General features: G+C 43.5%; 1 protein-coding gene across 1 annotated transcript in view; it reads right to left on the reverse strand.

Annotated features, from left to right (window-relative positions):
- Positions 1-13,646, reverse strand: part of LOC138287135 (cathepsin 8-like) — a 123,161-nt gene extending 109,515 nt beyond the window's left edge. Inside the window, exon 1 of the mRNA XM_069227494.1 lies at positions 13,271-13,646. Coding sequence (XP_069083595.1) covers positions 13,271-13,646 — 376 coding nt within the window. The remainder of the gene's footprint in view (positions 1-13,270) is intronic.
- Between the last annotated feature and the right edge of the window lie 11,457 nt (positions 13,647-25,103).

Genomic DNA, 25,103 nt, shown 5'->3' on the forward strand with positions numbered 1-25,103 from the left:
AGAAGAGACTCATTTCCAATGTCACTCAGCCTTGCTGTTTAAAAATGCACTCTACTCAAGCAAGGACAGTAAACCCTTCCCTCCTATGCACCATGGTTGCCACAAGTACGATGCTACTGGTCTACACATATTTTTGTCTGTTGATCTGTAACACAAGGAAATGGTGTTGGTACTTTAGGGTATTTGATATTTCATAAAAAGGGGTGCTAACAACCTCTTACAAAGTTCCACAGTCCCATTTTACTTTATGTTGATTAATAGGAAGAACACCTAGGAAAAAATGTATGCAGGATTGAACATAGTCCCTCAGGATAAGTTCAGTCCAAATATATCTCTGAACCCTGCAAATAACAATATTGGTATCTTTGCATTGCACATTTTTAACACGGCAGTCCCTAATCTAACAAATGGCAAACCACATCATTTAAAAATAAACTAAACAATAACGGGATTAAGACGCAGGTCTTGCGTACATCGATGAAATTTGCAAACTTTCAGTGCATGCACCTCTCTGGTGGAAACCCACTCTTGCATTCTTTCTCTGGTGTAGACTTTTGGTTACTTCTACTAATTTGTTTTCTCTACCTATGTTATATATTGCTGATTATAATTTATTCCTGTTAACCAGCTCAAACACAGATTTAAGATCTATGAAAGCCTTATGAGTGGGATCTTTATAACAGTATCATATTGAATGATAGAAAGTGGCATGGCCTGGTCAACAGTGGTTGCTACTTTCCTAACCCCACCCAGCACTGCTATTAACATTGTCCTATTGTCCTAGCATCTACCTAGCTCTGTAGATGGTAGAATGATACTGCCCCAAAGATTTTGCCTGCCCTATCTAATAAAGAAATGGGTCTGTAAATAGCTGAGTTACTCTTTCTTCCTTTCTTATGTAACGGAATTATAATAGCAGATTGCCAAGAAGGTGTAGTCTTTCCTGAAGAAAGTACAGCATCAAACACATTTTCCAGTATCAGTGAGCAAGGTTTTATACCTGTACCAAAAAGGTCCATACTGCATCAGGTTTCGGACCACTGATGACAACTTGCACCTCCTGAGAAAACATAAACATGGAACCACAACATCCTACATCACCTCTTTCGTCTTCCCCTTGTAGCGCACAGGAACAGCTATACCTTCAATATAAAGGGGCTTATTTACAAGAGTCCTGCGCTGCTGGAACATCACTTTTTTAGATGCACTTGTGGCGTAGGTCTCTCAATCATATCAATGAGGCGACGCAAAGCCACCCTGCGTGAATTTGCATGGCCTCATAGATATGGCATAAGAAAAGGCAGAGCAAAGTGCAGATTGCCTCACTCTGCATCAAGGAGGTAGTCCATGGGCGTTGGGGTGGTTGTTCCCACACCACACCCATGGGTTTTGACGCTGCCTCAGAATGACAAAATCATGTAAACCTGGTGAAGTGTCACAGTCTTACGCCTCGCCAGAGCAGTTGTAACAAGGAGAAATGTTTTCATTTCCCACTGTTTGTTCTTTTTCCATTTGTGCTGCATTCTGCAGCACACATAGAATGAGGAAAATGTCTCCATGGATTGTGTTTGTGCATAAACATGTCGCTTCCTGCACAAAAGCAATCCTGTCAACAATGCCATGGTGCAAGGATCACTTTCTACTTTTTTCTACACCTTCATGTCCCTCACAATATACTAACACTCAGTTTATGTAATAAATAACCTTTTCCCACCTCTAAATATCATTGAGGCAGGGGTATCAGAAGCTGTTTGACCACTGAAAAGATTTCATATCACTATTCAATATATTTTTTTTATTATTCATATGCGATGCAGGCATGATACAGTTAATCAAAAATTTAAGCCAACAAGGTAATTAAAAAAAAAGAAGCCTAATGATAATAATCCGGATACCATAGATGTTTCACCATTTGTTTGTCTTTTTTGTGCACCCATCTAGGTATATTTAGTGCTTGTCACTGACTTGTCGCCAGCCCAACCTTGCGGTGATTCTAACATTTATAGAATGAGTTAAACTGTAGTGCGTTCTCCTCTGTTTAATGAGTCCTAAAACCAGTCATCATCTGCTGCTCTGTAAGAATAGTTCGAAGGTGATCCCATTTGTCTTTATCTCGAGATGGCGAGGGCTGCAGGGTAGCATACACCTCAAATTGTTCATTGCACACAGTTAGGTCCCGCAGCCAGTCCTTTTTACTAGGTGCTCATGTCTTGCCTCAGTGTACTATATAGCTCTTTGCTTGACCAGTAGGAAAGTTATTGCTCCAAATCACCTGCTATTATGTGCAATAAACAACTAAACAATGACACTCATAGCTATCATTCAAAACAACAATGAAGAATATATGTGTTCAAATAGCATTTATGCATCGTCCCCAGTGAAGTTAAGAACCAGTGAAATATACATCCAGCAAAAATGTGTGTTTCTTTTAACAAGCAACGATGATTCTTTTTTTTTTAAATATAGTCTATGAGCCCTCTCAAGGCTATTTTTTGTTTATGTTTGTCTTTCATTCAACTTTTAATTACATTCAACTTCAAATGCAGGCATAACAATAAACATAGCAATCAGTAAAGTTCATAAAATGCTGGAACTTTTAAAGGTGCCTACGTTCAAATCTGAAGTAGAGACACAAGTCTGCACCATTCTTCATTTGTATTCAAACCATTGTCAATTGGAAATGGTTGGCAGCTCTTGACTTAAGTGATACTTATCTCCAAGCCCCTGTTTTTCCTCTGCATAAGAAATACCTCATATTTAAGGGGTCATTATGACTTCACCTGTCAGTGCGACTGCCTTCCCACGGGCCCCATCAAGAGTTTCTCACTGGGTCGGCGGACGGAAACAATGTTTCTGCCTGCTCGCCCAGCAGGAAACGACCTACAACATTGATGCCGGCTCATAATAGAGCCAGCAGCAATGCTGTAGTGCATAGGGTGCACCAGAACCAATTATGATATTCACTGTCTGCTTTGAGGCTGGCCGGGGGGGAGGGGCTCTACACTGCCCATGCCAAGTGCAGTGTAAGGACAGTGCAATGGGCTCCTGGGTGGTGCTACCGCCATGTAACCACCGGTGGAGAGGGGACTCGTAATCCCCAGAGCACCGCCAAGAATGGCACAGTCCTATGCACTGCCTTACATATATGTTGGGCACCCCATATGGTAGGCCTCTGTAACCCAGGAGGGAGGGTGAAGTGTATTTGAGGTGCAGACATATAAGCACAATAATATATGTCTCTATAGTGTCCTTTCCATTAAGGTACACTGTAAGTGCAGGCCAGTCTACCCGATAACATGGGACCTTGGGTCCTAAGCCCAGGCACACCTAGGGTAATAGCTTCATTGTCGTACCACTTGCAAGGGTTCCCTACAACTTGAGCCCCAAGTGGTTGTTTGTCAGCAGTGGCTTTCTGCCATTGACTTCAATGTGATTCCCATTTAGCACCATGGACAATCAGAACAACTCTTCACCCAGATTCCATGGGCCAGGTAAAACTGCACAGACAGTCATGATCTAGTCCTAGGGACTGCACAATCTGAGCCCTATAAGGGTTCCACACAACTCGCTTTCTAAGTTCATTTTTCAACCAGTGATGTTTCTCCCATGGACTTCAATGAGACATTTAAATGCCAGCTCTGCTGTGATTTAATATTGCTTGTAAAATCTATAACTCTGGTTATACTGATTCAATTCTGTTTGTTTTGGTGTCTAAGTTAAGAGAGAAATACGCTTTATTTTTATAAATTGGTGTCAGATTTCTTTTGAGTTGTGTCAATTGCTTTTAGTCCATATTGGTGCTCTGAAATGCTGAACACATGTTCCTCTGAGTAAAGCCTGACTGCTCTTTGCCACACTACCAGGACTGAACCAGGGACTTACTAGTGTGAATCGCAGGACCATCTTTGGGGTATTGTGAGAGTATTACATGATGAGGAGTGGCCTTCCACACCACATAATACTCCACTTTCCTACACAGTTGCTATGGCTTACTATAGTGAAAAGGTTTTACCTGTAACACAGGTTGATGGTGGGCAGATGCAGTACAAGATACCTTAACACAAAGACAATATACAGAACATATAGCAACAGCGCAATGGTTTCCCCCTGCGCACAGAATAAACAGGTACAGCATATGTGGCAATAGTGCACATTCTTAGGCACACACACACACACCTGGTACTGGAGGGACATCAGCATTGATCACAAAAGTAAGAGTGCAAGATAAACACACACACACACACACACACACACACAGAAAGAACAGACATACACACACACACACACACACACACGGACATGACCACTGTATTCTTCTGCTTTAAGAGAGGAAACTAAAAAAACAGTGTAGACGTTCATTAATAAGCGCCAGTAGGTACTGCAGTAGTGTGGGCTGACCACACACAGAGATCAGGAACAGTGGATAGAAGAATAGTGGACCCCATGAGCCCCAGCATTACAAGCTTCCAGGGCAGAGAGCAGGTATACAATATGCAGTATTGAAACCCTTTGCCCTTCACCCACAACAGGTGCAACTTGGGCATTGGTTGTGAATGCTGACCTTAGCACTCACTTAAAGCACCACCATGCTTTCTGCTCACACACTTATACACTCACCCATTCATGTATCTAGAATCATTCATCCTTCATTGATCGCCCACATTTATAAGCTCACATAGCCCTTTTTCAAATCAGTGATTTGTCCATTGACCCATACAATCCCACACAAACATAAAAAAGTTTCCTATTTGGGAATGGAAACATAAGGATTTTGGTCTGGCGTTCAAGCATCCCGGTGCTTATAGACATTAATAAGGGATCAAAAATAGTGTCCTGCCTAATTAATACTCAATAGGCATGTCATTCTGCAGCACTCTTCTACTAGTGATTTTGAGCTATGCTCTATTAGTACATAGGCTTCACTGCAAAAGTAAAGACTGGTTGCAAAAAGGCATCACCTAATTTGGTAGTACAGATGGCCCTATGATCTTCCTCCTTTGTCAAGCGCTTTGACTAGCCAACATTTACTGGGTCAACACATCAATATGTTACATTTGTAGCCGAACAATACCAGTTTCACATTGTAACCCTGCAGAATAGTCATCCATTTTAATGCTAGTCAAGTACAATGTCATGCAGTGGCAGCATTTAACAGTATGACGATACAAGATGTCTGATAGCAACTGGTCAAGGTTGAAAGACATGCTTCCTTCAAAAACTTCTATCTTTCCCATCTTTTTCTCTATATCTCTCTAGCATACATAAAACAGATGGTGAAAAGTGGGAGTTGGAATATGAACGTTGTTAAAAAGATGAGACATTTCTTCCCACTAATGAACTGTTTTAGTTCTCACTTCAGAGACATGTCTAAACGCATGGTAATTAGGGCCTGTGATTATAGTTTCTTTTGTTGGTTTTCATTGCAAGTTCTTTGCCAATATCAATATTGTAATAATTATTATTTGAGAAGTTATAAGTGCTGTTATGAAGGTTATGATTTCACATGCTATAAGTGATGTAGTAAGCACAGGTATAAACAGTGGAAAGAAAACCTATTTAGATCAAGATGTATTCTATTCGTTTTGCATGTGTTTATAGGGTTCAATCAGCATGTGACCTTAAATGGGCCTTTGAGTTGTTCTACCATTGCTTATCCAAATAGTAGCAATGCATGTTGCAGTTTTTCTAAAGTGCCTAATGTATCCCTAAGGAATAAGGGTAAAACTTTTGTTCTGATTGGTTTAAAGTGTACTTGTCTTTCCTGGTCCGCTTTACTCAAACTTATCGAGCATGGACCTTGATGAAATCTCTTAGCACATGCATGTTCCAAATTCCCTCAGGGCCTATTGTGCTGTATATGTCATGGGTTCTTAACCTGTTGACTTCTGTGGACACCCCCACTTAATACTGGACCCAGGGACCCCATTCATTATTGAATCATTATTGGAATCCTGAGACCGCCACTGAGTCATCACTGGAAGACGGAGAACCTGCCCCAAGGATTTTTTATGATTTGAACTGCAAAACAAAACTCAAAAAATATTTTTAGTTAATTCACAAATCTACAAAATCAAAAATGTAATTCTAAACAGAAAGTTGGAGCTTTTCTAAATTCAATTGAAGCCACTCATCTTCCATACTATATTCTATTTGATGCACTTGTTCTGCTGTCACAAAACAATCTGATGATAATAACATATTTTTAGTCTCCAATTTCACATTGCTTCAAATTTACAAAATGCTTTTAAATTTTCAATCTTGCAGCTTGCTTCTTATTTATATACACTTTGTTCATTTGTTATAATTCTTTTTAATATTTTATAATTTTCTAAGCAGTTGTGGACTCGCTGAGCAGTCTTTGCAGACCCCCAGGGTTCTCAGGACCCCAGGATAAGAACCACTGGTCTAGGCCATTGTTCTGCGTCAAGGAATATTCCTTGAGGTCATAGACGTGAATTCACTAAAATTGCAGTGGTAGAAGAAAAGTGACATCACATGCTCTTTAACAACTCATGACATCACTAGGCTGATTGATGTCCTCACCCTACTCCCGCCATAGCTTTTGTATTTAGTTCTGGGGGCTGTGGGAAGGGCAAAATGTAGAAACTATGGAAAACAAAGAGGATGTGTCGAGCTCTGTTCTTTCCACTACTTTCCTGCGCTCTGAGACCCTGGGTAGCAAGAGTACTACCAGTGAGAGAAAAGAGCAAACTACAGGTAGTAGCTGCCACCCATAAATACCCCTCATTGATTACCATGCCTGAGATCTGGTATAGAATATGGATAGTGAGCTTTGGGTTCCTAATCAGGCCTGATCTATTTTAGGGTCAAGCACAAAGTGCTCTGTCCCTGGTGTAATCTCTCTGTGGGCTTTTAAGCACGCCCATGTCACACCCATCAGTTTGGTTGGTTTGTGGATTTGCCTTTTAAAATTCGCTTGATTTCATTAGTAAAAGGCATGCATACATCATGCCTTTACTGGTGTTTAGCCCTCCTCGAGCGCACCGGCCAACACAAAAAACATATGAGGCTCCATGTTTTTAGTATGGTTTCTGGACTACTTTTTCTTTTTCTTTGGTAGGCAGTGCGATCTCTCTGGGAGTAGTCGAGCGCTTTGCATGACACCGAACCTGTTACAAGGATATTTGCACTTTAGCCGGTTACATGGATAATTGCACTTTGCCAGATTACATGGATAATTGCACTTTTGCTGATAGGTTGCACTACGTGAACCTCTGTTTCCTTTAGTGTGTCTGCCTTGCGCAATGTCGGCCGTAGGCTCGCTTATGTGAAACAGTTTTACTTTTCATTTTCACTTTATGTGGCAAGAAAAGTCAGGTTAGGAGTTTACAACGCTAATAACTTTAACTTGAGCAAACGCGAGACCCATTGCATTGCAAATGCCTGTTTCTTTATCTCTTATGCTGCACAATAAATGTGAACATCACATTGTTACAAAACAGTCCTCCTAGAAATAGTGAAAATCAACCTACACTCAGTACAGATGTTATATTGGAACCCACGATGCTGTCGTCTTATTCAAAGAACCAAGGGAAACTAAGAGAAAGAGTCGATGCTAACTATTTTAATGACACTAAAGCTATTCAACCCCTATAAATTGAGCCTTTCATAGAAGGCATCATCCAGCGCCTGCGCGGTCCCTGCAGTCACATGGAAGTATAAACACGGCAGGGCTAGTGACCCCGTGCCTCCATGACATAAGTAGCCAGCTCACTGTAAACTAGTTTAACAATCATACTTGCTTCGTAAATGTATATCATTTTTATTTTGAAATGTGTCGAAAAATGAAAATACTTTAGAATAAGGTGCAACAGGTTTGTGCCAATTGAAGTAAAATTGACGCGGAAGACACACATTTGAGACTTTACTTAAAGTTTTAAATCACTGCAAATATTGTTCTGCCGATTTAACCTTGGGCTGCCATTCAAGGTTATTTTTCCAAAACTGTTCAAAAACTGTAGAAGAATTTTAGACTAGGTGGTCTCATTGACTAACATTTTAAAACACCGAGCACAGAGGTCACAAATTAAGTAATTTTGTCGAGGACATTTAGGATCTCAAAGAACCATAACTTCGTGAAATGGCCTATCCTTCCAGCTAACTTGTACTTAAAGACCACAATTTCCCCATTTATTTCTGATTCACAGACGCCATCTGGAAATCTTGCGTCAATGGCGGTTTATCGTCCTCTAACTTGAAGTCCTCTAAATGGAAATAATTCTGCAAACCAGTTAGATAAGGTACAATAGGGGAGGGATCTAGGCCAACGATAGAACAAAGCGATAACCATTTAACGGTTTGAAAAGAAGACTTCAAAAACCGACAACAGCATGGGAACCTTTAACAGTAGTTATGAATTGTGAGATCGTTAACGAAACAAGCATTTGCAGCTCAGTGGGTCTGCTCGAGTTAGAGCCATTAGCGTTGCAAATTCCTAAAAGGACTATTCTTGCCACATAGATTGAAAATGAAAAGTAAAGCAATTGACATAAGCAAGGCGATTCAAAGCGCCACTGCCACCATGAGCATGAGCGCGAAGGAGAGACACAAAAGGAAAAAGAAGTTACCTCACGCATTGGCAAACGTGCAATTATCCATGCAACAGAGTTGATGCTCAAGGCGATAACAAAACTTCCCCAAGGATGGACAAACTTAAAACATCTACCAATGATAACAAAAGAGTTTTGAAAGGAAAGCCCATGAATGAGTAATGGTGAAGGCGTGCAGTGGGCGTGGTTAAAAGTCCGCAGACAGATTACAACAGGCCAGAGCGCTTGCACGCTCATCCTAAAATGTAACATATACAAAAACAAATATCTGATTAAAAAAAGTTGCTGACCTTTATTTAGTGTGAATTTAAATACTACAAATGGTTATGCGTTGTGTACCTGCAAAAAGCACATTTAGTTTTGTACACAAGGCTGGCCTTGGAGTTTTTACTGGGAAAATGCCCCAAAATGTCCTATCACTCCTTCCCCTTTGTGGCACTCACAGACTGCTGTCACACAATAAAGTGAACAGTTTACTTGTTTAACATATATATTACACACAAAACAGGGATGTTAGAAATTGGGTCTCCAGTTGCCAGAGGTATGCACCCTGTCCAAGTTGGGACCACAATCCTTGTCAAGGTAAGTCAGATACACACTTTAAATTAACCAGTGCTCACCCTCTGTAGCTTGGCACAGAGCAGGCAGGGTTAACTTAAGAGGCAATGTGTAAGGTATTTGTGCAACACACACACACACACACACAGTAACACAATGAAAGACACTACAAAAGGTCCCCTTACAGGTTTAGAAAAATAGAGAATATTTATCTAGTAAAACAAGACCAAAATCGAAAACGTTAATAGGGCTTAGGAATCACAAGTGGTCAAAAGGTTATTTGAGGTTGAAGGGACTCGTGCAAATCTAAAGTTCAGGCCAAACGCGATAGATGGCAGGCCAGCTAAAGAACCCACGGTTCTTATATGGAGCAAGCATCAACATCAAGGGCCAAATGTGATTGCGATGCAGTGATATTCTCCACGTAGTCTGGACCCGTGTTGCAGTTGAGCTCTGTATAGGTGAATGCAATGTGTCCACGTTGAGCCCCGCAGATCGTCGCCATCAGACCGCACAGGCTGTGAATCTTCTGTCATTGAACAGCCTCTGCATCGGCATTGAAAGGGCAATGCGTCGCTTCCGACTGGCATAGTGGTGACAAAGTGTTGTTTTTTTGCAGAAAACAGCTGCAAAACCCACTTCTGAGGCCTAGGACTGGAGAGGGTGCACCTCAGTCAAGGGTAGGACTCACAGAAGGCAGAGTCCAGCAGCACCAGGAGAGTTGCAGGAAGTCTTTGATGTGCCCGAGACTGCAGGAGAACAGGGGGCAAGCCAGCAAGCTCTTGGAGTCACTCTGGGTTTCAAGTGAGATGGATCCAGTCCTTGTCCTCATCAGCAGAGAAGCAGTTCCTTGGAGCAGTCAGTCCAGGCAAAGTGGCAATCCTTACAGCACCACAGTTTTTTCTCTAGCAGAGTTCTTCTCAGGTCCAGTAGTGTACTGATTTGGTGGGGTCTGAGACCCAGGACTTATACACAATGTGTCTTTGAAGCAGGGGATGACCTCAAAGCAGCTCCTTGAAGTGCACAGGGATCGTTTCTTCCTGGTCCTGGCTCCAGATCACCCATAGGGGGAATCAGCCTTTTGTGTGGGGTCAGGCACTTCTCTATTGAAGTGTGTTAGCTCCCCTTGACCCTTCCAGCACAGGAAGTCCAATCAGAATGTAGATGAATGCAGAGGAGACCTTTGTCACACCCACCCTTCCTGTGTTTGTGGCTGGCTAAAGGGAATGCGCAAAGTGTAGCTGTCATGTACCCCAGACGTATATTAGAGACATGCTGCAAGACACACAGAGCAGTAATAGCAGATAAATGCCAATGTTCTCAAAGTGGCATTTCTAAAATAGTAATGCTAATCAGACTTTACCAGTAAAGAGGATTCTTCATTACCTTTCCAATGATATGAAACATGATGTAGCTACTCCTTTCTGATTAGGAATTCCAGCTAAAAAGTGCATTAAGGTATTCCCAAAGCTGGCCTATGAGAGGAGTAGACTTCACGGTAGTGAAAAATGATTTTGGGAAGTTTTCACTACCAGGACATGTAAAACTTAAAAGTGCATGTCTTGTCTTTTACTTAAATAAATGGTGCCCTGCACTATGGGCTACCTTGGGCCTACTTTATAGGTAACTTATATGTAATAAAAGGGGAGTTTATGGCTTGCAAGAGCTTTTAAATGTTAAGTTGAAGCGATGGTGAAACCACACACACAGGCTCTTCAATGGCATGTTTAAAGGGCTACTTAAGTGGGTGGCACAATCAGTGCTACAGCCCCGCTATTAGCATTTTATTTACAAGCTCTAGGCATATATGTTTACCAATTTATAAGGGACTTACAAGTAAATTAAATAGACCAGTTGTGGATAAACCACTGTTACCATGTTTTAGGAGGGGTGTGCATGCACCTTAGCACTGGTCAGCAGTGGTAAAGTGCTCAGAGTCCTAAGGTCAACAAAAAAGAATTCAGCAAAAATGTGAGGCAAACATACAAAAAAGATCGGGGATGGCCACTCTACGGCTAACAAGGGATCATCAACACTGCTGGATTTTGCAAGCTGTCTGCAGGCTTCAAAGCTTTTTACAAGTGATCAAACTGCTGCAGCCCCCTCTATTCTTAAGAATATACCTGTAAGACAATAATGGAACACAAAATTAAGGCATAGTAACAAACTATCAGGGCTCTAAAAATCAGAAAAGTATTACCGGTCTCACCTACATAGCACAAGTGATGTACTGCAAGACATATTATATACTACTTCAGTGGGCTTACAACTGGCCGCAGCATACCATTGGTTGTTTTCATTGTCACTCTCATTCTCAATCTTTCAATTGCTTAGCTGCAGTGGGCTTCCATTCTTTTCTTGTGTTAGCTCCTTCCTGGACCAAGTACATGTGTTCTTCCCCATCTTTGCCCTTCCTTTTTCAATTTTATAAATGTTTTGGTATTATCCCTGGACATGTGATGTGCTTTCCTTATTTTGACAGGCATACAGCTTCTTATTTATGTTGCTTTCACCCTATCTGCTGTCTCTATCAATTTCTTTTGTTACTGACACCCACAACTGTGCTACTTACGCCACTCTATTCTATACAAATCCACTCTACACCACTTCAGTTCACTCTATGCCACTCTACACTACTCCACTCTACTCTATGTCACTCTACTCCACTATAAAACACACAGCTTCCCACCTCTGTTCGCCACTCCAGTCTATGCTACTTCACTCGACGCCACTCCACTGCATACCACTTCACTCTATGCAACTCCACTCCACACAATGCCACTCAATGGCACTCTAAGCTACCTCACTCTATGCTACTTTTCACCATGCCACTTTATGCCACTCTAAACTATGCCACTTTATACCACTCCATGCTGCTCCACATTCCATGCCACTCCACTCTGCACTACTCCATTCCACTTTGTGCCACTCCACATCACTCTACTCCATCCTATTGTACTCTACCCATCCCTACTTCACTCTATTCTGCATCACTCTACTCTATGCTAATCTATGCCACGCTACGCTGTTCTACTCTATGCCACTCCATGCCACTCTGCACCACTCCACCCCCGTGTGTTCTACACCACTCTATGCCACTGCTCTCAACTACATGGCACTCTTTGCCACTTGAATTCACTCTAAACCACTGTACTCTACACCATTACGTCACTCCACTACGCTCCATGCCACTCTGCTTTATGCCACTCTACTCTATGCCACTCTGTTCTACACCAGTCCATGCCACTCCACACAGTGCCACTCTACGAGACTCTATGCCACTGCAATCTACGCCAATCAACTCTATGCCACTCAACTCTGTCCCATTCCACTCCATGCCACTTTACTCTTTTCCACTGCACTCTAAACCACTCTACACCACTCTACTCTACTGTATGCTACTTAACTGTACACCCCCGAATTCTATGCCACTGTACTCTAAGCCACTCCAAACCACTCTAAGCCACTCCACTCTATGACACTCTACACCACTCCACTCTACTCCATGCTACTATGCTCCATGGCACTCTACTACATTCCACTCCACTCCACACTGCTATGCATCACCACTACATGCCACTCTACTCTTAACCACTCCAATCAATGACATTCTACACTACATCACTCGACTCTAACGCACTCCACTCTATTGTATGCCACTCTACCCTTTGTATCTCCACTATATACCGCTGTACTTTACTCTACGCCAGCTTCTTCTTCAAGGGGCCCAGTGACTGGATGTGCCACCACTTGGCAAGTCAGGGAGTCTCAGAAAGAGAGCTCCGGTGCTGGCAGATTAAGTCTTGGATGTCCCTGAGACTTCTTAACAGGAGGCAAGCTCAGTCCAAGCCCTTGGAGAATCTTCACAAGCAGGATACATAACAAAGTCCAATCTTTGTCCTCTCTATGGCAGAAGCAGCGAATGCAGGCCAGCCCAGCAAAGCACACACAACAAATGGGCAGTATTCCTCCCCACAGCTCTTCAGCTATTTTCCTTGACAGAGGTTCCTCTTGATCCAGAAGTGTTTTAAAGTTCTGGGGTCAACAGTCCAATAATTATACTCTTTTCTGCCTTTGAAGCAGACAAACTTCAAAGGAAAGTATTTTTAGTGCACAAGATCCTGCCTCATCCTTGCCCTCACCCAGAACCTCTAGGTGGTTGGAGTCTGTATTGCAGAGGCAATGCAGGTGATCCTCCCAGCTAAAATCTGCACTGTCATCCAGGTAGGCAGCACTGAAATCTTCCAGCCTAGCCAAAACCTGGTTGACCAATCTCTGAAAGGTGGCAAGGGCATGTTTCATCCCATAAGGCATGATCCTGAACTGGTAGTGCCCCTCTAGTGTTGAAAATGGTGACCTCTCTTTGACCCCATCAGTCAAGGCAAACTGTGAGTACCCAGATGTTAAGCCAAACGTACTGAGGAACTTGGCAGCTCCTAGCCGATCTATGAGCTCTTCAGCTCTAGGGATGAGGTGCGCGTCAGTCTTAGTGACGGCGTTGAGTCCATGATAGTCCATGCACAACCTAAGTTCAGGGGTGCACCTGGGGCAGCAGCCTTTGGATCCAAGACTGATGGGGTGGCTCAATGACTGTTGGAGAACTCTATCACTCCTCAGGCTAGCATCTTGAAAACCTCATCCTTGATGCTGGCTCTAACCTTGTCAGTCACTCTGTAGATCTTATGCTTCACAGGTGGATTGTCCCAGTGTCCACATCATGGGTACACAAATAAGTGACCCGTAAGATCAAGGAAAACAGAGAGGCAAACTGTTCCAGCAACTGGCAACAGTCCCTCTGCTGGTCCATGGTCAGTGTTCGGTAGAGATTCACACTCTCCACATACTCATCTTTTTCTTAGACAGACAGGAGGTCAGGAAGAGGTTCACTCTCCTCCTCCATTCTATCATCTGTTGCCAAGAGCATAGTCAGTTCAGACCTCTCAAAATGGGGTTTGAGGCAGTTCACATGCTGGACCCTCAAAGGGTTCCTGGGAGTCTGCAAGTTCACCAGATAGGTGACATTACTCTTTCACTCCACCACCTCAAAAGGCCCAGTTCACTTTTTCTAGAGAACACAAGGTGCCACTAGGGCCATGACCGACACTATCTGGCCAGGCTGAAACTCAACCAGAGTGGTTTTTTGACCATACCATCATTTCATGTCCTTCTGGCTTTCCTGGGCGAGTTTCCTGAAGCGTGCAGTCTGGTTTCTAAATGCCAGCACGTAGCTAAATACATCCTGGGGGGGCCTACTGGGAGCTTTCTTCCAGCCCTCTTTCACCAGACTCAGAGGTCCTCTCACAGGGTGCCCATACACTAGCTCAAATGGGCTAAAACCAAGTCCCCCCTGAGCTACCTCCCTGTATACAAAGAGAAGGTATGGCACAAGGACGTCCCATTTATACCTCGTGGGTTCTGACAGACCCATAATCATACCTTTCAGGGTGCCATTGAACCTCTCAACTGACCCATTTCCTTGGGGGTGGTAAGGAGTGGTTAACTTGTAGGTTACCCCACACTCCTTACAGAGAGAGTTCATATATGTAGATATGAAGTTGGTACCCCGGTCATATATCACCTCCTTGGGGAACCCCATCTGGGTACAAATGCCCATCAATGCCCGGCCCACCACAGGGGCTGTCACTGACTTCAGAGAAATGGCCCCTGGGAACCGGGTAGCATGATCCACCAAAACCAGGATGAACCTGTTGCCCCTGGCTGTCTTGGGGTCCACAGGCCCCACAATGTCAATTCTCACCCACTCAAAAGGGGTGCTCACAACAGGGAATGGATAGAGAGGATCCTTGCATCTCTCCCACTCTTGCCACTTGCCTGGAAAGATCTACAGTATGCATTAGAGTGCCTGCGCATTTAGGGCCAGTAAAAGTGGGTGACAATCCTCTCAAATGTTTAGTCCTGCCCAAATGTCTGGCCAAAGGCACATCAGTAGGAAGGTTCTGAAGCTCTCAGGTACCACCAGCACTCATGCTGCCCCAGGCTCAGCAACCTTAGGCTCACTATACAGGAGGCCACCCTCGAAGTAAATCCAATGTGACCCAGACTCCTTTCCAGCTGCCTGGTCTGCAGCCCGCTGCCACAGACCCTCAGGAGAAGGGTATGTCTTCTGTGCTTCGCAGAACTCCTCCATGGTGGGACCCCCTTCCTGCTGCCAATGGGTCAGCTGAGGCACATCCCCCAATTCAGCCACGTGTTCCCCTGTAGGCTCTGGGGCATCTCCCTCAGGTGCAGCCTAATCTCAGACCATCAAGACGTCTGTTGCGGGTTTCTTGCACCCCCTGCCCCTCCTCTTCGAGGCAGGCACCTGGGGCCACTCTGTCAGGCTCTAGGTCCTCCTGATCACCATAGACTGTGTGGGCACACATACCCATCCAGGCAGACCCAACATCTCCATGTGTGACCGGCATTGCACCTCACTTCAAAGGGAATCCTCAAGGTCATTACCAAGCAGACAATCAACAGGTATGGTTGGACTCACAGCTACCCTCAAGGAACCTTAGAACTCCCCCCATTCTAAGGAAATCTGCACCACCTTACACAGGTGCTCAGAGTTGTCTACCACAACTACTTGGTGAAGCACATTGGGGGCCACATGCTCTTCAGACACCAGGTGACACCTGAAAGTAGTCACAGTGGCTCCAGTGTCTCCCAGAGCCTCCAGCCTCTGTGCGTTTATGGTCATCCACTGCTTGTACTTCTTAGTGTTCTCAGGCATGAGTGTCTTCAGGACCATCTCACTGTACCCTAGGGAGACAAGGGTCATCTCAGCTGGCTCCCACCCTTCTCCTAGAACCAACGTTTCTCCAAGAGCTACACTGGGCACACCCTGTGACTGTGCACCATTGAATGCCGGTGTCAGCTTGGGACACTTGTGATAGCCCCTCATGATACCTTCCTGATCACATGCATAACACTTGTGAGGACCCTTCTCTACAGGTTTGCCTGGGGGATGGGAATCCTTACCGTGGGAACCAGGTTAGGGCCCTTTGGAGAACTCTCCTGTTTACCCTTGCCTCCCCCACTTCTTCTGATGGGAACCATGCCCACCCTTGACTGAGTCTCTCCCATACCTCTTTTGGACCCTGGTACTCTCCCAATGGTCCGCCTCTTGGGCAAGCTTTCTGGGGTCAGTCAGCTTGTTGTCAGCCAGGTGCTGCTGCAGTTCTTCAAAACAAAGACTGTACAAATGCTCCCATGCAATCACATTGTACAGTCCCTCATAAGTAGCTACCTTTCTGCCCTTTACCCACCCATACAATACTTCTCTGGAGTGAGACCATACCTAGTGAGTAGAGCATCCTTCATGGTAGAGTAGGTGAGGCCCTGAATATCCCCTAGGTCTGTCAAGGTGTCCCTCCCCTCTGCCTCAAAGTACTTCCACAGACCTGCCCCCAGTGTACCTCAGGGACCATCTTCATGTGAAGAGCTGACTCATACCCATTATACCACAAGTATATGTCATCCTCCCTATTAAAATCCTTCAATAGATCTTTGGAAATGTGCACTGTTCTTTTAGATTATCCTGTGGTACTACTGCCACTAACTATGCTGGACCTGACCTTCAGATCCAGCTCCTTCAAGCTCAGCTAACAACAATTTTCTCTCTTCCATGACCAGTGCCATTTTCTTTGCTTCTTCCTCTCTATCCATTTTGGCCAATTCCAGCTTAAGTTTCTCAAGCTCCAGAAGGTGCCTTCTCTCTGCTTGTCTGCCCCTGAGTTCTTCTGGGGTCACTCCTTTAGGGGAAACACTGCCGTCTGCCCTGGAGACCCTCCGTCCAGGCAGGTCCAGATTATCCAGCAAATCTCCATGCATTCTCTGCAAATCCTCATCCACTGCAACATTCTCCTCTGATGCGTGCTCCTCAGACTCTTTTGCTGCCAACCAGACCCTCAGTGCCTTTTGCAGCTCCTCCTTCTTGGTGGAGCATTGGATTGGAGATTTGAACTCCTTGCAAACCTGCTTGAGCTAGGCTACTGTGTACTCATCCAATTTCGGCCTGCTCAAACACCACATTTGTAACAACTGTTGATGGCTCCACAGACTGAGACATGTTTGTGAATAAGGCTTAACAAAGGTGCAAAGTTTCAAAAGGCAGAGAGATCCCAAAAGGACAAAAAAATCCAAGAGAAAACAGTATGTGGTTTTGTAATGGTCTGCAACAAGACAGTAGTGTACACCAATCACTGTATGTCATGTACATATACAAGTCCTATCCTTACCGTTGATCACTAATGTTAGAAATGGGGTCTGTAGTTGGCAGTTTACACCCTGTCCAATTAGGGACCCTCACTCTAGTTAGGGCAAGGGAGATACACAGCTCAGATAACCCCTGGGGTAAGTCAGATACACAGCTCAGATACACCCTGCTCTCCACCTTGGTAGCTTGGCACAAGCAGTCAGGCTTATCTCAGAGGCAATTTGTAAAGTATTTGTACCAACACACACAGTAACACAGTAAAAGACACCACAAAAGGACTCCACACCAGTTTAGAAAAATAGACAATATTCATCTAAATCAAACAAGACCAAAATGACAAAAATCCAACATACACAATCAAAAATATGAATTTTGAAAGTAAAAAAAAGAGTCTTAATCCATAGAAATTGATGGATGAGTTGTTTTAGCTCAAAGTACCTGTTATGTATCAAAAATAAAGCCGTACAGGTGAGCAGGCATCTAAAAAGCAATCGATGAGTTGATACCTTACTGGCAAGTGAGGTCATGCATCGATTCTTTCTCCTCCGGGTAAGCGATGCGTCAGTTTCTGGACAAGCGACCTTGGGTCTGTGCAGTGTTGAAGATGTTGACACTGAGGGACAATGCGTGGATAATCCGGACGCACAGCAGAGATGAATCCGCACTGAGCTGGAGATGTGTTGATTTAGCGAGTGCTGCAACAATTTTTCAGCCGCAGCTGCTCGACTTCAGAGCGTGGATTTTCCCTCTGGTCCTGCGAGCTTCTCCCTCCAGGGGCTCAAGGACTGGATGTGGTACCACTTGTCAAGTCTGGGGGTCTCAGCAAGAGAGCCCAGGTGCTGGCAGATGAAGTCTTTGATATCCCTGAGACTTCTTAACAGGAGGCAAGATCAGTCCAAGCCCTTGGAGAATCTTCACAAGCAGGATACACAGCAAAGTCCAAGTGCTCTCTAAGGCAGATGCAGCGATTGCAGGTGTTAGCGCACCTGACCTTAATAAGTAAACTTACAAGGGGACGCGAATAAGTCGATTAACCTTTTGACTCACATTTAAGATGTTCCCACCATAAATCCAGTACATGCAGATCAATGATCAATAATACAATAATCAATAACGATCAATAACATTAGTAATCAACAGGAGTCAGAAATATTCACACACCATGACCTTTAAGTCATGAATAACCACACCTTTATGTAAAGGTTAGAATATTTATTTCCCTATATTAACAATGCTAAGGTCACATAAATTAATCTCAAAAACAAATTATAAACATACAGAAACAACACTGGCTGACCAAAGCTGCAAAAGAAACGCAACCTAATCAAAGGTTGGATGATTACACATTCCAAAGTTACTGTGCAAATGAATAATAAGAACAATTGTGCAAACGATATCACATACATTTAGATTCAGCGAAGTAAAGCATTGGATGTTACTCCAATTCTTTTAATCTTCATTAGTGAAAGTTCTATCTAACCCCAGATTATAAATAGCATATTGGGCTTCATACAAAAGAATTCTAGACACAATTTTAGGAAAACATCTAGCTATGGCTCTGTGAAAATAGCGCGGTTGGTACCTAGGAACAAAAGCAAATAGATGTAACACACAACATTTCTAATGGTATACCTATCCTCAAAATGGATCAGCACACGGTATCAGTCTTTGTCAGCAGTTCAGAAAAGGCAAAGTCTTTCAAGCATTAAAGTTAAGCACGTCTCTTCTCAAGATGCAATTGGGCATGTATGAGGTGGAAAAATGGCAAAGGGCAAGTGGTGTCTCCCCAGTGCAGTCCGGTTAAGTTAGATTCCCTGAAACTACTTCTCAATTCCCTATTGGTTGAGGGATTGCATTTTAAAACTTTGCCCAATAAAACTAAAACTTAAAATCTGCAGATTCTACCAGTGCAAAGTCTTCATAAACATGCTCTAGTGTGTCTAACTGACATTGAGAAAACGTGTATTATCACACCGCCAGTAACACATGTAAATACCTTTGAACGTATCTGCGTCTCTGAGCCAATGACCCATGGAACCACGCTGTCCTATGCCAAAAGTTGCAGGTTTACAAACATCAATATCATATTGCACACAGTCAGCAATTCAAGCTCATTATGACTAAAATGTACATCTTAAACTTTTATAGTCCTGCCGATTGGTAACATGCTGCATTCTCAAAATACAGAATACTCAAATAAAGTCACCCATTTCTCTAAAATGGCACTCTTCTCTTGCATCAAGAAGGCCAGAAGTGGAGAACACTCATTGTCATACCTCACAGACAAGACTAGAAACAACCTCCCACAACACCTCAGAACCTCCCCCTCTCTCATGGACTCCCGAAGGAACCTCAAGACGTGGCCCTTTCAGATGAAACAGGCATGGTCTCCTCTTTCCTCCTCAGGTCTGCCTTACTCAGTCCCTGGATACCCTCACAGGTGATTAGCTGATCTGTATAAATCCACATAGCATAACGTATTGTAACATAGCTAAGTTATTAGGGGACAAATATCCAAGAAATCCCTATCTCTGGTAACCTTAACTATAACTACAGGGCGGCTACAGCCAGTCTGTTTATATACATATATGTGTGTGTGTGTGTGTGTGTGTGTGTGTGTTCATATATATATATATATTACATGTTCCTTTAATAATTCCAAAACGTCTGAATGGATTTACACCAAGTAACAAAAAGCATAATCTCCGGACCAAAGGTACCTTTCTGCCAAATTTGTTGTAACTCCGTCCAGCGGTTCGGGCTGTAGTCATCTTCAAAGCTCCCCCTTGATGGATCCCCCCGAACTTTCCATGCATCAACAATTACTGGCACACTTTTTATGGAAACATTTGTGAAGATCCGGCCAATGGCGCCAAAGATGTAGGCATGTCAAAAAAAAATTCTCCTGTGGAAACATGGTCCTAACTATAACTAGCGCATGACCTCCAGTAGGTAATATATTTATATATTTTAGAAATGGGGTATCTAGTTGGCAGAGGTATACACCCTTGTCCAAGTAGGGACCACAATCCTAGTCAGGGTAAGTCACACACAATCCAAATAATCCTGTGCCCATCCTCTGGTAGCTTGGCACTGAGCAGTTAGCCTTAACTTAGAAGGCAATATTTAAAGTATTTGTGCAATAAATCATACAGTGACACAGAGAAAACAGCACAAAGATACACCACACAGGTTTAGAAAAATATACTATATTTATCTGGTTAAATTAAGGTCAAAATGACAAAGATCAAGTAGGCACAAGTACAGAAATGACTTTTGCAAGTTTAAGAATAGTCTTAAATCTTAAAAATCAACAGTTGTCTCTTGTTTACACAAAGTACTTGGTTTACGTCAAAAAATAACATGCACGGAGACCGCAGAGGAGGAGATGCGTGAAAAAATAGGGTGTGTTTCGGACACGGCACAGTCAATGCTTTGTTTCTTTCCACGCTGCAAGGGGCTTTGCGTCCTTTTTTTGTGCGCAGGCTTGGTTCCTTACTGTGAAGCAGGTTTCTTTTTTACGCCCTGGGCGTGCGGGAAGAAGTCACAGGCATTGCGTCAATCCAGTATGGTGAGGCACTGAAATTTCTGATGCACAGGAGGCACTGCGTCGATTTTCCACTCTGGGAATCATCTGTGTCGTTCTATTTTGGCTGTGCGTCGATCCGGTAGGGCTGTGCTTCGACTTTCTTGTCTCAAGGCAGGCACTGCGTCAAATCTTCACTCGGCCTCAGCTGTGCAGCGATTTCTTGGTCTCAAAACGGCTGTGTGTTGTTTCCGGCAGGCTGTGCATCGATTTTTGGCGCACAAAGAATTTCCTGAAGAGATTAAGCCTTTTTGGCCCTGAGACTTCAGAAAACAGGAGGCAAGCTCAATCCAAGCCCTTGGAGAGCACTTCTCAGCAAAGTCAGAGGGCAGCAGGGCAATAGCAGGGCAGCAGTCCTTCTCAGCAAAGCAGTCAAGATGAGTCCTTTGGGCAGCCAGCAAGTTCCTCTTGACAGGTTGCAGGTTCAGGTCCAGAAGTGTCTGGGTTGGTGGGGTCAGGGACCCAGTTTATGTACCAAAAAATGCCTTTGAAGTGGGGGAGACGTCAAAGAGTAGATTTGAAGTGCACAAGTTCCCCTTTCAGTACAGGTCTGTCTGCCAGGGTCCCAGCAAGGGGTTTGGCATCCAATGTGTGAGGGCCGACCACTAGCCTTTGAAATGTAAGTGTCAGGCCCTCCACCCTTCCAGCCCAGGAAGACCAATTCAGAGTGCAGGTGTGACTGAGAGTCCTGTGTTTGTGGTTGTCTGGGTGAAATGCACAAGGAAGCTGTCAACGAGCCCAGAGGCTTGGAGACAGGCTGTAAGGCACAGATGGATTTTAAGTGCAGAGAAATGCTCACTTTCTAAAAGTGCCATTTCGAAATAGTAATATAAAATCCAACCTCACCAATAAGCAGGATTTTTTATTACCATTCTGGCCATACTAAATATGACCTGGTTACCCCTTTCTGCTCAGAATCTACCACTCAAACAGTATATGACGGTTGTCCTAATGATATCCTATGAAAGGCCTCACAGTAGTGGAATACAAATTTAGGAGTTTTCCACTACATATAAAACACACATTTACATGTCTGCCTTTTACTTACATAGCACTCTGCCCTGAGGGTTACCTAGGGCCTACCTTAGAAGTGACTTATATGTAGAAAAAGGGGAGTTTATGGCTTGGCTAGTAGTTTTAAATGCCAATTTGAAGTGGCAATAAAACTGCACCTACGGGCCTTGCATTGGCGAGCCTGAGACATGGTTAAGGGGCTACTTATGTGGGTAGCACAACCAGTGCTGCAGGCCCCCTAGTAGCATTCACTTTGCAGGCCCTGGGCACATGTAGTGCACTTTACTAGGGACTTACAAGTAAATCAAATATGCCAGTTAGGAATGAACCAATGTTCCCATGTTTAAGGGAGGGAGCATATGCTCTTTAGCACTAGTTAGCAGTGGTAAAGTGTGCAGAGTCCTAAAACCAGCAAAAACAGTGTCAGAAAAGTGGAGGGAGACAGGCAAAAAGTTGGTTGATGACCACCCTAAGGCTGTCAGGTCTAACTATATATATATATATATATATATATATATATATATATATATATATATATATATATATATATATATATATACTATGTATATAAACACACACACATATATATTTATATATATATGTATGTGCGTGTGTGTTCAACATTTAAACAAAGGTTACAGGGACATTATCCTTAAAATTAAAATTAAGAATAGAAATTCTGCTGTTATAGCTAGAGATCTTTCAAGTAACTATAACTTGTAACTAGGGTAACTATAACCATGGGCCAGATGTATCAAAGCTTTTTGCATTCACAAACGGTGCGAATGCCCATTCGCGAATGCAAAAAGCCATTTCAGAATGTATCAAAGGCATTCTGAAAGCAATTTTAAGGAATCGCTAAAATAGCGATTCCTTAAAATTGCGACCCTGTTTAGAGAGTCGCAAATTGCGACTCTCTAAATAAGAAATTGCAAATAAGATTCCTTATTTGCGATTTCTAAAGCACATGTAAGAAGCAATTCCTTAATGCGAATTGGGCATTAAGGAATCGCTATTTACCACCAAGTTGAACTTGGTGATAACCATTAGCAAATTTTAATGCATTTTTAAAATGTACATGTTAAGCACACATGCCCTTTTGGCATGTGTGCACCTTACTTGCCCTAAAAACTGTTTGGGGTGCAGCATAGGGGGCTTTAGGCTCCCAGCACCCTGGGGTTTTGCACTTCCAAAATTGCGATTTCCAGTGAAGAAATCGCAATTTTGGAAATGCAAAAAATTTTCAAATATGTGCCTACAGGCCCATAGGTGCGAATGGGGCCGGTATCGCAATTTGCGATTCGGTAATAGCAGTTGTGATTTTTAAGAAATCGCTATTACCGAATCACAAATGTGATACATTGCATTTTGCGAATCAGAAATAGCGATTTCTTAAAAATCGCTATTTCCGACTTGCAAAAGGCATTCTTGATACATCTGGCCCCATCACTCTTGCCATGCACAGTTCTCTCATCAATAATTTGACTGCAAATGTTACACTGATATTATATATATTTTTTGTGAAATTCTAAGGTTTCTTTTATTCTATTTCCTAACTATAACGTCCCTGTAACCTTTGCAGTGAATGTCTAGGTTTTTTAATGTTAAGTAAGAAGTCCATCGCAATGCACGGTAGGGACAGTTGGGCGCAGGGGCTGGCCTGGCATTGTTCTGCCCTCAACTAGGCTTGCTTGTCCTGCCCCTCCTCCTACCTTGCCATCCATTGTCCAAGTCCAGGCCCCTGCTCCCTCATTACAGCCCTGTGTGGCTGTTGATTGCCACTGCCCTTACCGCCTACCCTGAATCAGCCTCCTCACTACCCTCTGTTGTCCAAGTACATGCAGCAACCCTCTCCCTCCTGTCTTACATGGTCCGATTTGCTGCCACTACCCTCTCCCTCCTACACTTCATGGGCCGTTATGCTGCAGCTTTTCCTCCTCTCTGTCCAGTATGGTCAGCTTGTCGTAGGACTCTCATTGTAGGAACGAAACTGATGTATTTGGGTGGCAGCACTACCAAGCATGGGGTATTGAGTCTGATCCCATAACATAAGCTAGCTGTCAGCCTAACCTTTTCGGCTAGCTAGCAGCACCTCACCAGAACCCAAGGGGAAAGGTGATTTGTTGCAGCCTATCACATGACACTCGAAGACTTCTTAGGGAAGTCATGATGGAAAAGATTTTACCCCTTTCTCTCCGTTACACACGTCTCATACATGCAAAGACATAGAAAAGCAGGATTTGATTCAATATATTTTGTTGGAGCAACTGCATTCTACGTAAAAGGAACATGAATTGCGATTATTAGGATAATGAAACAACACTATTAGAGCGATGACTGGAAAAGTGAAACAGAGGAAAAATCCCACCATACTGCCACATTAGTGATTCTAGAACTCCTACCTTCGCTAATAAGATTCTACATGAGAGCAATAGCAGTGTTAGCCCTAATCTACCCATCTAGTCCCCGGAAAGAAACGTGATCCCCATACTTCTGCTATAGGTAAAGAAGAGGACTTCTGGTCTGCTGTAAGTCCTCGTACATGGAAGGAGAGAGGACGCAGAGTTTCAGCAGAAAATGAGACAACGACGTGCAGCATAAGATGGCTGGCTGAAATGTCTCCTCTGATGTGATGGGGGCAGTGTAGTGTTTTATAATAAAACATGTTGTTCGAAGAACTTTCTTGGCCTGACAAAATGTATTTTTCTGTATAGGGTAGATATCTTACTCTTTGTACCAGCAATACCAGGTAAACTATCAAGTGGAGCCTTGGGTTGAGCACAGGATAAAAATGTTGTGTAAAGAAATGAATAACAAATTCTGCATGGAAGGGCACCTGATAAAAATATTAAAACATCTCCACTAATATGAAGTTTTGCTAAAATAATAAGAGGAATAATAATCACTTGTAAGTAGGTGAAAGGACACAGGCCTCAGGCACAGAGCTAAAATAATGGGCCTGTGTAAGTGCTAAAATACCTCACAACAAGCTTGCTGCCCTTGCCTCTTTCCCCTCTGTTGTCCATGTGCATGGCCCTGTCCCCTTCCCATTGCTTTCCATGGTTTGTTGTGCTGTACTGCAGTCCCGCTTGCTCTGTGTTTTGTACTGTGCTGCTGCAACCCCTGACTCTTGTTCTGTAAGGGGAATTTGGCTCCC

The sequence above is a fragment of the Pleurodeles waltl genome, chromosome 4_1, assembly GCF_031143425.1.
Source record: "Pleurodeles waltl isolate 20211129_DDA chromosome 4_1, aPleWal1.hap1.20221129, whole genome shotgun sequence".
NCBI lineage: Eukaryota > Metazoa > Chordata > Amphibia > Caudata > Salamandridae > Pleurodeles > Pleurodeles waltl.